Source organism: Entamoeba invadens, assembly GCF_000330505.1.
Source record: "Entamoeba invadens IP1 unplaced genomic scaffold scaff_1105074724629, whole genome shotgun sequence".
Classification (NCBI taxonomy): Eukaryota; Evosea; order Mastigamoebida; family Endamoebidae; genus Entamoeba; species Entamoeba invadens.
Window position 1 is genome coordinate 488,834 of NW_004440426.1, and position 12,718 is coordinate 501,551.

General features: G+C 30.9%; 6 protein-coding genes across 6 annotated transcripts; 1 reads left to right on the plus strand and 5 right to left on the minus strand.

The window, feature by feature from the left end:
- Positions 1–90: 90 nt before the first annotated feature.
- On the plus strand, positions 91–810 carry EIN_020230 (serine/threonine protein kinase HT1, putative; the record flags this gene model as incomplete). Its single annotated transcript, XM_004257297.1, has 1 exon — positions 91–810. One exon carries the CDS (start codon positions 91–93, stop codon positions 808–810), a length of 720 nt encoding a protein of 239 aa, XP_004257345.1.
- A 231-nt stretch (positions 811–1,041) lies between these two features.
- Positions 1,042–2,361, minus strand: EIN_020240 (hypothetical protein; the record flags this gene model as incomplete). Its single annotated transcript, XM_004257298.1, has 1 exon — positions 1,042–2,361. One exon carries the CDS (start codon positions 2,359–2,361, stop codon positions 1,042–1,044), a length of 1,320 nt encoding a protein of 439 aa, XP_004257346.1.
- Positions 2,362–2,438: 77 nt separating this feature from the next.
- Positions 2,439–4,436, minus strand: EIN_020250 (hypothetical protein; the record flags this gene model as incomplete). Its single annotated transcript, XM_004257299.1, has 1 exon — positions 2,439–4,436. The coding sequence occupies one exon, from the start codon at positions 4,434–4,436 to the stop codon at positions 2,439–2,441; it is 1,998 nt and encodes a 665-aa protein (XP_004257347.1).
- Positions 4,437–5,180: 744 nt separating this feature from the next.
- Positions 5,181–6,443, minus strand: EIN_020260 (hypothetical protein; the record flags this gene model as incomplete). Its single annotated transcript, XM_004257300.1, has 1 exon — positions 5,181–6,443. One exon carries the CDS (start codon positions 6,441–6,443, stop codon positions 5,181–5,183), a length of 1,263 nt encoding a protein of 420 aa, XP_004257348.1.
- Positions 6,444–6,671: 228 nt separating this feature from the next.
- EIN_020270 (hypothetical protein) lies at positions 6,672–8,423 on the minus strand (the record flags this gene model as incomplete). Its single annotated transcript, XM_004257301.1, has 1 exon — positions 6,672–8,423. One exon carries the CDS (start codon positions 8,421–8,423, stop codon positions 6,672–6,674), a length of 1,752 nt encoding a protein of 583 aa, XP_004257349.1.
- Positions 8,424–10,381: 1,958 nt separating this feature from the next.
- EIN_020280 (hypothetical protein) lies at positions 10,382–11,077 on the minus strand (the record flags this gene model as incomplete). The annotated part of the gene is made up of 1 exon (XM_004257302.1): positions 10,382–11,077. The coding sequence occupies one exon, from the start codon at positions 11,075–11,077 to the stop codon at positions 10,382–10,384; it is 696 nt and encodes a 231-aa protein (XP_004257350.1).
- Positions 11,078–12,718: the final 1,641 nt, after the last annotated feature.

A 12,718-nucleotide genomic window follows, 5' to 3' on the forward strand; every position in this document is an offset into this window, starting at 1 on the left:
GAATTGATTGATGAGAAGAGTATTGGTGAAGGTGGGTTTGGTGTCGTTTACAAAGGAACTTACCGAGGGAAAACCGTTGCCATTAAACGAATGAAGGATATTGAAAATAGCAATGAATTGGATGACCATGAATTTGAGAATGAAGTTGCAATGTTAGACAAGTTCCGAAGTGAATATATCGTATATTTCTTTGGTGCTGTTTTCGTATCAAATAAAGTGAGTTTAGTTACCGAATTTGCCGAGTTTGGGTCTTTAAGAGATTTGATTGACCATAAAAAGGCAAGTGAAATTGAAACAAAACTTCGTAACAAATTCATGTTAGATGCTTCAAAGGGGATTTTATATTTACACAAAAATGGAATTCTACATAGAGATGTTAAGCCAGACAACATCTTGATATACTCGTTAAATTTTTCTGACAATGTGATTGCGAAATTGACTGATTTTGGGTCCTCGAGAAACTTTAACATGATGATGACTAATATGACATTCACAAAAGGTGTTGGAACACCAAGTTACATGGCACCAGAAGTCTTGAAAAGAGATAAATATAAGAAAGCTGCTGATGTTTATTCATTTGCATTGACAATGTATGAATGCTTCGGGTGGTGCTTTGCATATGACAATGACGACTTTACATATCCTTGGAAAATAGCAGATTTTGTAACTCGGGGACTACGACTGCCCAAGACAAGTGATATGTCGAATGAGCAATATAACATTTTGAGCCTCAGTTGGAAACAGTGTCCGAATGATCGAATTGAAATAGAAGAGGTTGTTAATATGTTGGAGAACATATTAATTGAATAATGTGTATTTTCATATTAAAATATTATTCTTGTTGTTATTTATTTAGAAGAACAACAATTTTAACTCTTTTGATTGATTTTGAATTGAGTGTTAAATTAATGTGTAATTTAACTTTTACATTTTTCATTTTATCTATCAAACAATTAAAAATTAATTATAAAAAAATCAAAATAATTTTAAGAATAACCAATTAGAGAGATGGTTTAACAACATGTGTCTTGCCAAATGTTTTTATTCTTCTTTAAGTGGCTTCCCCGTTTCTTTGGTTTTTTGCTTTAATTCATTAAGTTGACTCAACGCTTCTTCGATTCTTTCAACATCAAGTCCTTTGTCAAGTATTTTTGAAAGTTTGAAAAGTTGTTGTTTCTTGTCTGAAGAATAGAGTACGTTGTATTCGAATTCCTCTCGAATTTTGTTGAAACGAGGGAATATATTCAAGTCATTTACTTCGTCAGTTTCAATCAAAATTTGAACATTATCTTTCAATGTTGTATCAAAAGGAGCTTCATTTTTGTTGTTTGAGTAATAGGAGTGGACCATGTTATCAATATGTTGACAAATCATTGATTTCCCACTAGGCAAATTTACATCTTTAATTATTATGTCACTTCTGATTACATTAGACATCATGTCTGCAAAATTACAAAAAACTTGTTGATTGAATCGACAACCAACAAGAGACTTTTCCATTTGGACGAATATTTCAGGAATATCATTTGAGTAAAGTTTGCCGATATTAATCATTTGATCGTACACGTTGGGCAAATTAATATCATATCCATATATCTTAATAAATTGAGACATTATTTCTCCATAAAGTTGAAGTATATTTTCATTGTCGTTAATACCTAAAGTCAGAAGAACAATTCCAAAATTCCCATTTTTTTTACTTCGAATGTATAAATCTTCAATAAAAACATTAAAAGCAACACGCCAAAGTTTGACCGAACCGACTCCAATTCCAGTGTGGTTGTCGATTCGCATGATGTCTCCAAACAGTTTTAATTGTGTTTCCAATGAGGAAGGAATGACAGTGACATATTTTTTAAGTGGTCGGAATTTCAGTATTTCCTTGCACAACTCTAAATTTCTCTCCTTTTCAACTATGTCAAGAAACTTTTTTGTCACCGTTTCTTGTTTCATTTCCATGGTGTCCAAATTAAAACTTTTATGAAGAAGAATTGTTTTTAAATCTCCATTGTATTTTACAACGACTTTATTTTCTTTGAAGAAATCGTCAATATCAACATCTTTATTTAATCTGTAGATACTTTCAAAATCTCCCTTTTGATTTGGAACAATTTTGTAAAACTTAAATATATCATTTTCTGTGATGTGTTGGATGTGTGACAAAAGATCGTTGTATGTTTCGTTGTTCATTAAGTTGCTGTTCATTACATTTAAATTGCCACATATGGATACTTCATTTAACATCATTTCCGTGATGATTTTGTCCAAATTGAACCACATCTGTTTGTCTGCATCATTGAACGTTATTTTATGTCTTCTTAGTGTTGGGAAGATAATGTTCATATAATTAAACATAAACATTCGTTGGTCGATAAAAGGTTGTTCGTATTTGTTTGTGTCATCAACAACAAGTGATAAAATCAAATTCATTGTTTTGATCAACTCTTGTTTCTTTGACTTTTTTCTTCTTTTGTTTCAGTTCTTGCGTAGACTGAAGGTAAACCGAATAACATATAACTTGGTGTGTTATATGCTATATTATTAGATCTATATTTTTTTTCATCTGCTTCGTTTTGAAGTTGTTTCTTTTTTAAGTTATCAGATTGCGTCTTAATGTTTAATACTAAATTATCAATGTAAGAAGATGTTTTGGAGTTTGTGTATATATTATTTTCTTTTAATTTGAAACAGATAATTTTACTGTTTATAGCAATATCCCTCCAATTTGTGACTCCGAGTGACTCAACAACATCGACCAAAGTTGGATGGACTTTTGAGATGTCGATAACGTCGTCACTATATCTCATGAAAATCATTTTTTCGTTGGGGATTAGTTTATAATTGCACAAATACTTGGGTTCTACTTTATCCACAAAGAGAAGCAATTTGTTGAGAAATTCAAAAGGATCGTCTTTAATTTTCATTTTAGTTTTCATTATTGCTATACATTCACATTTTTCAACTTCTTGCAAAAACATTTTAAGTGTTGTCTTCTCACATTCGTCCCATAATTGTTCTGTCCATTCTTCCAAACAATACTTCAATGGAAGTTCGCCATCATGAAAAACTCTGAAAATGTCGTAGAAATCGCCTAAATATTTGTTGTCTTTCAAGACTGGAAATTTGACAAATTGTGTGTTGTGTTTAAAAATTGACATCTTTCCATATTCACCTTCAACAATTGGTGCGTTTTTCATCACTTCTCTGAGTGGTAGTATATAGTTTTGAGTATACCACTCTTTAGAAAAATTGGCGTCCATTTCGGGAATTTCTTTTATTCCCCTCCCAACCATTTGGATGTTTTTGTAATTATACTCTGCCAAGTGATAGACAAACTTTTCGTATAATGGAATTGCTCGTTTCAGAATCATTCTATTTATCCCCGTGTTAGAAATACAACCAGTCTCTTCAATTGTTTCCTTCCCTGATAAGAAAAGACCTTGACGCTCACTTTCAGGCTCAAAATCGGGTGAATTTAAAAGAAATGGAAATTGCATCTTTTCACTCCCAACAAGAGGAAGGACACAATAAAGTGATGGCCCCTTCACATCAACCAACTCATTGCGTTCATTAAATTCAACTGCAGCGGAATGTCTCACATTTCGTGGATTTTTAAATCTCTTTGTGAGTTCTTCAGAGGGTTCTTCAATTTGACACATCAAAAAGTTTCTCATGATAAAATTTTTACCTTTGTGCACAATAAATTTGATGACTTCCAAATCACCTTCAGTACTATTTGAAACTCTCTTAAATATAGTTTTTTCTCCTTTGTTATTTATTTTAATCTGGTTAACTTCTTTGCAAAACAACATAGTTTGCACTGCATTATCATAGATGTTCGTTGTTCCCATTTCAAGTGCCATTTTGTTTTCTTCTGTCTCAACCTTGTATTTATAGGTTGTCTTATATGGTCGTGGCTCGTAAAATTGCAAACTATTATACATCTTTTCAACACCTTCAAGCAATTCGTCTTCAGTTGAACCATTTCTATACATTGTGGTTTTAAACCCAATAATTCGATTTTTTTCATCATCATAATACATATCACCACAAATTGATACTATTTTGGAGAGGGTGTGCGTTGTTAAGAAACCGGTGCCAAACCGACCAGTCGACTCTGAGTCATTCGTCTTACCTTCGGAGTACTTATACAGAAGAGCTAATGCAGATTTACCAGTAAAAGGAGCACCATTATGTGAAAAATAAAATACATTGTCGGTGATTTTTACACTGATATCAACGCTCTTTTGGCCAGTCTGAGAAATGGAATCTTTCGCATTCTGAACTAACTCCCAAAACCAACGTTTGCAATCATTTGGCTTTCTCTCGTCAATTTCTCTGAGCCTGTTAATGACGTTTGCGACGTACAGCTTGTTGATGAGATGGTTTTTAGCTTCAACCAGAGTTGGTGGAGTATCAATTTTTGTTTTCTTCATTTATTAAAAAAGTTAGAGTATTTTGTTAAATGTTATTCTTCTTTCTATTTTTATTTTTAATTTATTATTACCCCAATAATCGTTGTGTTTTTTATTTATTAAATTATTATTGTTTTTGGTTTTTTATTAATATTTAATTTTTTTTGTTACGTTTTTTATGGAGTTCTATGAATATAAAAGATTGATAGCGTCAGTCATACCGAATAATATAATTATCATCAACCATTTTATAATTATTTATTATGTTTGGTCTCATCATCTTTAATCAACTTAAATTTTCAACTACAACTAATAATATAAACAATTAGAATTTTAATATATATTTCATTCAAAATATAAGGTCTCATTATAAAAACTTACATTTTTTGAATTCATTATTTTAAAAACTTTAAAAGTAATCTATAAAAACCCCCAATTATATTATTACACGTTTTAACGCACAAAAAAAATAATTTTGAAAATCTTTGTATAAATAATTCTTTTACAAAAATTTATTCGATTTTTGTAACAACAATTATTGAATAAATAAAAAAATAAACAAAGAAGTATTTTTTGAAATATTTATCACTATTTAAATGTGTAAATGTGATTATTATTGATCCATCTTTTGTAAATTTGTAATTTTTTGTTAAACACAATAGAATGCAAACACTTCTTTTGTTTTTATTCGAAACCTATGAAATATTATTTCAAAATAACAAAATGCAAAAAAATATTGATAACTTTGTAATAAATTAATAAAAATTATTTTTTAACGATTTTGATTCCCTTTAAAAGACCAGATTCTACCAAAGAAACCTTTCTGTTGAGCACAACACTTTTTATCCAAATACACCCACTAAAACAACTTTTCCCGACAAATGTGATGTTTTTAGGGAGTTCTATAGCAGTCAACCCCGTGCAATTGTAAAACGCAAAGCCACCAATTACCTTCAAATTTTGATTGAAAAAGACATTTTTAAGTGACACACACTCTGAAAAACAACCGTCGCCGATTTTTATAAGATTAATTGGTGCTCTGAAAAACAAAAGATTTTTACAATTTCTGAATGCATACTTCTCGATACACTCTGTTGTGTCTGGAAGTGTAATTTCCCTTAGTGATACACAATTTAGAAATGAATTGTCTTGTACATAAGATAACCGACAACCACATGTGAATACCACAGATAAAAGCGATGCACATTCTGCAAAGCAGGATGATTTAATAACTGTAACTGCACTGGGCATTTCTATTTGTGGAATTGTAGTGCATCGTGAAAAAGCGGCACCTTCAATACATTTCAAAGCACTTGGAAGACACACTTTGGAAACAGCCAAACATGCAGCAAAGCAAGACCTTCCAAGTGTAATAACGTTTGGTGGTAAGTTAATTTCTCTTAACGAACAACAATTTTTGAAGCATTCATCTTTAATGGAAACAATAAAAGGTGGAAACTCGATTTTTGAAAGGAACTTCGCGTTTGCAAAACAGCCCACTCCCAACGAAGTGATTTGTCTTGGGACTGTGTATTTATCAAATTTCGCGTTCGAGAAAAAGAATTCGTCAAGTGAATTAACAATTTGTGGAATTTCTTTTGATTTGGCGTCATTTGTGGGTGAGTAAATGACATTTTTAAAGTTGTAGTTATTACCTGCCTTCTGTGTAGTTGTGTAGTTAACAATATACCAAACAACAACTTCGAAAAATTCGATTTTGTTTTGCTCATTTTGTGTTTGAAAGTTTTTTACATTTATATTACTCTTCAATTTTTGACCCAAAAATGTGGATGAATTATATTCAACAAATTCATTTCCAAATGTTTCATCTTCTCTAGAATACAAATGAAGTGTTTCAAGATGTTTAAACAATTTTATTGTATTGTAAGTGAGAGGAAATGGATTAAAGTGGAAATTGTCGATGATCGTTGCGTATCGTTTCGAAATTAGCAGAACATTAGAAAACGTTTTAAAGTTAGGCAAGTACTTAGCAACAATCATCAAGTGAAACGGGGCGAGTTGGCTCATAAACGAATTTTTAGTTAGATTTTAACTATTATTAAAATAACACATTATAGTTAAATAAACTATATAATTAATTCTATAATTATTACAAATAAAATTTCCATCTTTTTTTTCAGTTGATTTTAAATACCAAAATGAAAAAAAATTCGCAGTATGAAATCACCACAAATAATAATAAATAATCATAAAGTTTACTCATATACCAGGAATTCGTTTTAATAATAAAGTCCATTACCATATCATACCCCCTTTTCTTTTTTTCATCATTTCGAGTGTTTTGGGGTCTGTAGTTTCTGCATTTTCACGCAAAATCATTTTCTTTGCAACTGGGACTTCGACCTCTGGTTGTCTTTGTATCGGTTGAACGGTTTTGATCGGTCTTATCAATTCGTTTGCATTTTGGTTGATCTTTTTCTCTTCCAATGTGGATTGTCCAGATGGTGTTGTTCCTTGTTGTGTGGATATTTCACCGTCATTGTGTTTAACATTTACATCACCGTTCGGTAATGTAAATTTTGTAACTTCCAACACGTTATCTTTGAACAGCCGATCAATTAACTCAGCACATTCCGTTCCAATTATTGGTCCTAATTCATCGCAAAAATTGATCCGAGTAGTTTGTGGAATGTCGGCATCTTTCCTTGGATTAATCGTATCTGTAGATTGTTTAATTTTTTCAAAAGCTTGATTCGCAATCTCATCGCTATTAAATGTAACATTGATATCAATCCCTGCAATTTGAAGAAAATAAATAACGATTTGAAGTGTAATGTCAAAGTAAATGTCGTATTCCTTTATTAAAGCTCTTATGTATTCATACAATTGATCAATGACCTTTTCGCGTCTGTAAATAATTAAATTTAATTCACTTTTTTGTTCTTGGACTTGGGCTTGTAGTTTTTCTAATATGTAACACCTCTCTTGTAACATACTGAAGTTTTTATCCTTTGTATTTGAAATGGGGAGTAAAAATTGTTTTGTTGTTTCAAGAGTTTGGCTGAGTTCATTTATTTGTTTTTCTCTTTCTTTCACTTGCAGTTCCAAATCAGTTGTTTGACAAATTTCCTTTTGCAGACTCTTATACAATGTATTGAAATCCCTCACCTTATTATCATATTTTTCTTTCATCATTTTGGTTTCCATTTTTGACCGTTCCCATTCAAGTTTAAGCAACTCAATTTCGCTTTTCATTTCGGCTTCGTGACGTTTGTACACTTTTGTTTTGTCTTCCAAAATAAAAGAAACTCTCCTGGCTATTTCTTTATCCATTTCAGAATGAAATTGTGCGAGCTGCTGTTGACTTTGAAAACTCTTTTCTCGTTCCAATATATTATCTAAAGTAGCTCGACGCTCATCTTCTACTACTTGTTCTTTTTGCCTCATCAAATTGTCATAATCACTTTTCAATGTATTGTACTTAGATTCTATTATTTTATTCTGTTCTTTAATAATCTCAAGAGCATCAACTTCTTCACTCAAAATTTCACATCTTTGAAATAGAAAATCGTTCCTTTCCTTTAGCACTTTATTTGCCGTTTCAAGTTCTCCTTGTTTCAAAAAAATTGCTCTGACGTCTTCAGTTTCGTCATTCAAATAACAAATGGTAATTTCAAGGGATTCAATCTTCTTCTTTTGTTCTTCAACGACACCTTCATAACGCTTCACCTCTGCGAGTGCATTGTTAAGACTTGTGGCATCGCTTTGTTTTGGAAGTGTTCCAATGACTTTATTAAAGAACTTGTCAGAAATGAGTTGTTGAACTTTTTGAGTTTTTGGAGGAACCATTGAGACAACAGGAAATTTTGGAGGAGTGTTTAAAGTAATACTGTGTGTAATTGCTGAAATATTGTTGGTATTTATAATTGGAAAAGAATAAGAAGGTATTTCTAAAGTGTTGGTAATGTTTGTGACCTTATCTTCATTAATCGCACGTTCAAGTGACTGTAGTTTGTCACACAAATTCAATTCTTGGTTCGAAGTCATGGCAGATTTCAAGTTTGTGTTTTTTTAGTAATCGATTTTTCAAATAAAATATGAAAAAGTATGGAAATAAACACAAACCAGTTATTTTTGCGTTATAATATCCATAAACAAAGAGTGGTTCCTTATAATTCAATATAATATAAAAAAGGAAATATTCATTTTTATTTTTTGAATTAGTTATTAAAATTACCAATGTGAAAAGTAAATGGTACTACTTTTTTAAACAAATTTGTTATCATATTAAGTTTTATGATATACTTCTTATGACTGTTATTTTCGTTCCAATTCAGTCAAATAGAACACTCGTAAATCTATCACGAAACAGAAATTCTTGACCAAGTCCCAGAATTTTCAAAATTTCAAAAATAATATGTATATAATTTTAAGTTTCTGTATCAAAAATAAAGTTGAGTCAGTCAAACAACATTGTCTGATATAATAACTTTGTATCATCAAAGATATTCCAATTTTCAATAACATCACAAATTAATAAAAAATGAAACAAAATAACACAAATTATTTTTTAATAAAAAAACATTTTTATTTTTTTATAATTTTATAAAAATTTTAAAAAATAAAATAATTCCAGGTTTATTATTTAAGTACATTTCAATGTCTATGTATAGAAAATTGCAAAACAAACAATCTCAAGACGAGAGTAAATAAATTAAAGAAAATTAAATTGAGCAACTTAAGACTTTAGGTTGCTCAATTTAATAATAATTAGATACAATAAAACCTCTCATTAGTGTATCCTCTCATTAAGAGACGTTTCAACCAATCAAAATAAAAAACACTCATTGAGGGGAAAAAATAATTTCATAATCACTATTGAGAAGTTCTATTTTCCCGTTTAATCTACTAATGAGAGGTTTTACTGTAAGTTGTAGATATACACTGTAAATTGAAGATGGCGCGAAATTGTTGTTTGGTTATACGTTAGCATTATAAACGAAATGGGTATCAGGGTATAAGCAGCGCCACTAAAAAATACGTTTTTATTAGAATCAAATTTAATTAAAACAAAGGTATATTTAGTACCCCAAATAATTCAAAAACATTATCGTTATTACTATCAATAATTTAACCCTTAAAGCAGTATTGGACAAAAACGGGTCTTTGCTCAAAACTTAAAAACTGCCACATCAGCCAAGATTCCACTGAAATTTCCATGGTAAAGAATGGATGGTAAAACGTTTAATAAACAGGGTATAGTCATATAGTATATATAATAGTATTATAATAATAATGTTATATAGTTAAAAATTAATATTTTTATTGTTTGATTATAAAATAGGGTGCGCAATCGCAAACCACAAATTCCCATAATGCCCGTTTTTTACAAAAAATTTCTATTTGCGTAAGCCGTTCAATATTTCTCAATAATCACAATCTGCAAATTCCATAGAACTTGTAGTTTTTTGAGATATGCCATTTCGAACAAAAAATCAAAGATCAACAACAAAAAGGAAAATAACAGTTTTTATTATTATTTGCATTTTTAATTTAAGAAACATTTCCATCACCAAAAAGAAAAAATGCCGATTTCTTCATCTTTTTTTACAAACATCCAAAAAACTTCATTTTCTTACCACAAAAAATATAAAATAACTTTTAAAATAAAAGGAATATAATGTTTTTTTTCAAAGTTAAAATTTTTAGCAAGTATCAACCTAAAAACAAAAAACGAGGAAATATAATTAAATAAACTGTACGATGACATGAATCATTTGAATTCAATTCAAATACTAACATGTTAAATAGAAAAAAAGATTTAACTAACTTCAAGTTGTATTTTCAAAAAGGTGATTTTTGGAGCAGTGTGAGGATTTGTTCTGTTTCTCTCATCAGTCAAAATATTTCCCATCACGCTAAAAACTCTTTCAGAATCAATGCTTGTAGATTGTGCAGACAAACTTTCTTGACAATTCTTTCAAGTGGGTGAAAGTGCTGTTTTTTCAGTAAGTCAAGGGGGTTTCATGCAATTCAGTTTGACCATCAGATGTCCCTTTGTCTTCCATATATTCTCCAAGTTTTTTCGCCATTCCAGAATCTTTGGCATCTGACTCTCTTACTCGTTGATCATTTCCATCCTTTGTTAATTGTATAGAAAGTTTCCTCTTCGCGGTAAGGTAATCTCGAGAGCCAACCAACTTAGATTCAACAACTCTTTTAATATGTTCCTGATCCCTTAAATTCAAGTATTTGTCTCTTTCAGGAGGAAATAGAAAACAGGCAATTTTGAAATGTTCATTATCAAGAATCTTTCCAAACCTCTTAGAAAACCCATTCCGAGCAATATTTTTCCAATCTTTTCCAAAAAGAAGCTCTTGTGTGTTATTCATGTCGTTTTGGTGTGATGGTCCACTACTTACAGAAGAAAGGTGTTGTGATGTGTTCCGTATAAGTTTGGGTTGATGTAAACCAACTGTTGGTTGAGAACAGGATGGCACTGTGGCGTAATTCGGTCGGTAAGTGAGAGGAGAAAGAGAGGTTGACAGATGAAGACTGTGGATGACTGGTTGTGTTGAAGGAATGTGAGGTAGTGTGAAGTAGTGTGATCTTGTTGCAACGAAAGAAATCATTCGAAGAAGTTGGGTAGATGGGCGATCATCATGTTCACTCCACTTCTGTGTTGGGTATTTTCTGATCATTTCCCATATATTTGTTAGAATTCCTAATACAAAACACGAATTTGGAGTGGAGTTGGTAGAGAGAGTACTGTATGCATCATTCATTAATTTGACGAATGGAAAGATATTCTTCATTTCCACCCAATTTTCATCTGTCAAACGGTTTGTTCCACGCGTGTCGTTTATCGACTTCTCCATTTGAAGTGCCGTTTCAAAAGATTTACAACAAGAGTTGAATCTTGTTTTGCAAAATGTTGCAAGACAACAATATTTCTCTTCATTCTCTTCACACTTTTTTAATAAAACACGCGTTGAAAGTGATACTTGACAAGTTTTCGACACCTTATTCAACATTTCCAACATTTTGTTGAGTTCTGAAAATATTCTTAATTAAGTCTGAAAAAATCAAGTTAATCCCATGAACAACACAATTTAATTTCTTTCCACAAACATCCGACAGTCCATTGTTATTCCGACACCCATCAGACACGATGTAATAAATGTTGTTTTTGATCCCAAATTTTTCCAACACATCTTTGCTTTTCTTCTTGATATTGTCAGCAGTGTGTTTTTCATTGAAAACACTGACTTCAAGTACATAGTTTAGGGGGGTTGAACTGCTTGTCAAAATAATGCAATGTGGTTGTATTGAAGCTGTTCCCGAATTTGGACATTATATCCGTAGAAACACAGCCATAGTTCCCCTCAGTTTTTTCTTTGACTTCAGAAATAAAACTTTTCATTTTGTCGTTGTAGACTTTGTTTAGCAATGAAGTTCAAAATGTGGTGGTTCCACACAGCTTCACAGTGGGGTCAAGGAGCTTGATCAACTCGACCAAGAATGGATTTGTGACTTGTCGCAAAGAAATATTTCCTGTTATGAAAAATTTTAATAATAGTGTATTGAGCTTGACACTTTTTGGAGAGTAATTTTTCAAAACTTCAAAATCGTCGATGTCACTCTCATCAATGTTTTCGGGGTGAATAAAGGCGTGTTCTCATTGAGGACGTTGTTCCTTGAAAACTGAGACATTTGTGACAAAATTTGCATATTACTTTTCCCTTACAATTTTGACATCTCGAGTTAAAATTGTGATGTTCGGAACACGTCTTACAATCCTTTTCAAAATAATTCCAAACAAAGGAACCTTCTTTGTTGAATTCTTGCATGTATTTTTTATAGTTTTTTATAGGGGTCATATAAATTGGTTGTTTTCCATCAATTAGTTGAAGATTTTGGTAGGACTTCGATTCGAACAAAGTGTAAAACATTTTTAATAAAAATTGTGTTATTTGTTAAAATTTGAAACCCTGAAATTAAGTATATTTTGCTCACTTTTTGGAACAGAGAAATAACTAAAAAGACAAAATGATAATTTATGATTCGAATTTTGACCAATAAAACAAGAAAAAAACCAACAATTCATTTTGAAGTTTATTGTAGTAAAATATAAAATGAGAAAAAAAACAATTTATTGAAATGACCCGTCATGTTTTGACGGGTTTAGTTTTTATTTTTATCCATTTTTTAGTTTTGAAAGGTAAAAAACGACTCTTAATTTTGGACTCTAACATGAATGTTCATGATGTATCTCCGATCCACGACAATAAAAACAATAATTGTAAAATATAGCTTTATCACATTAACATGATGCTCAATTT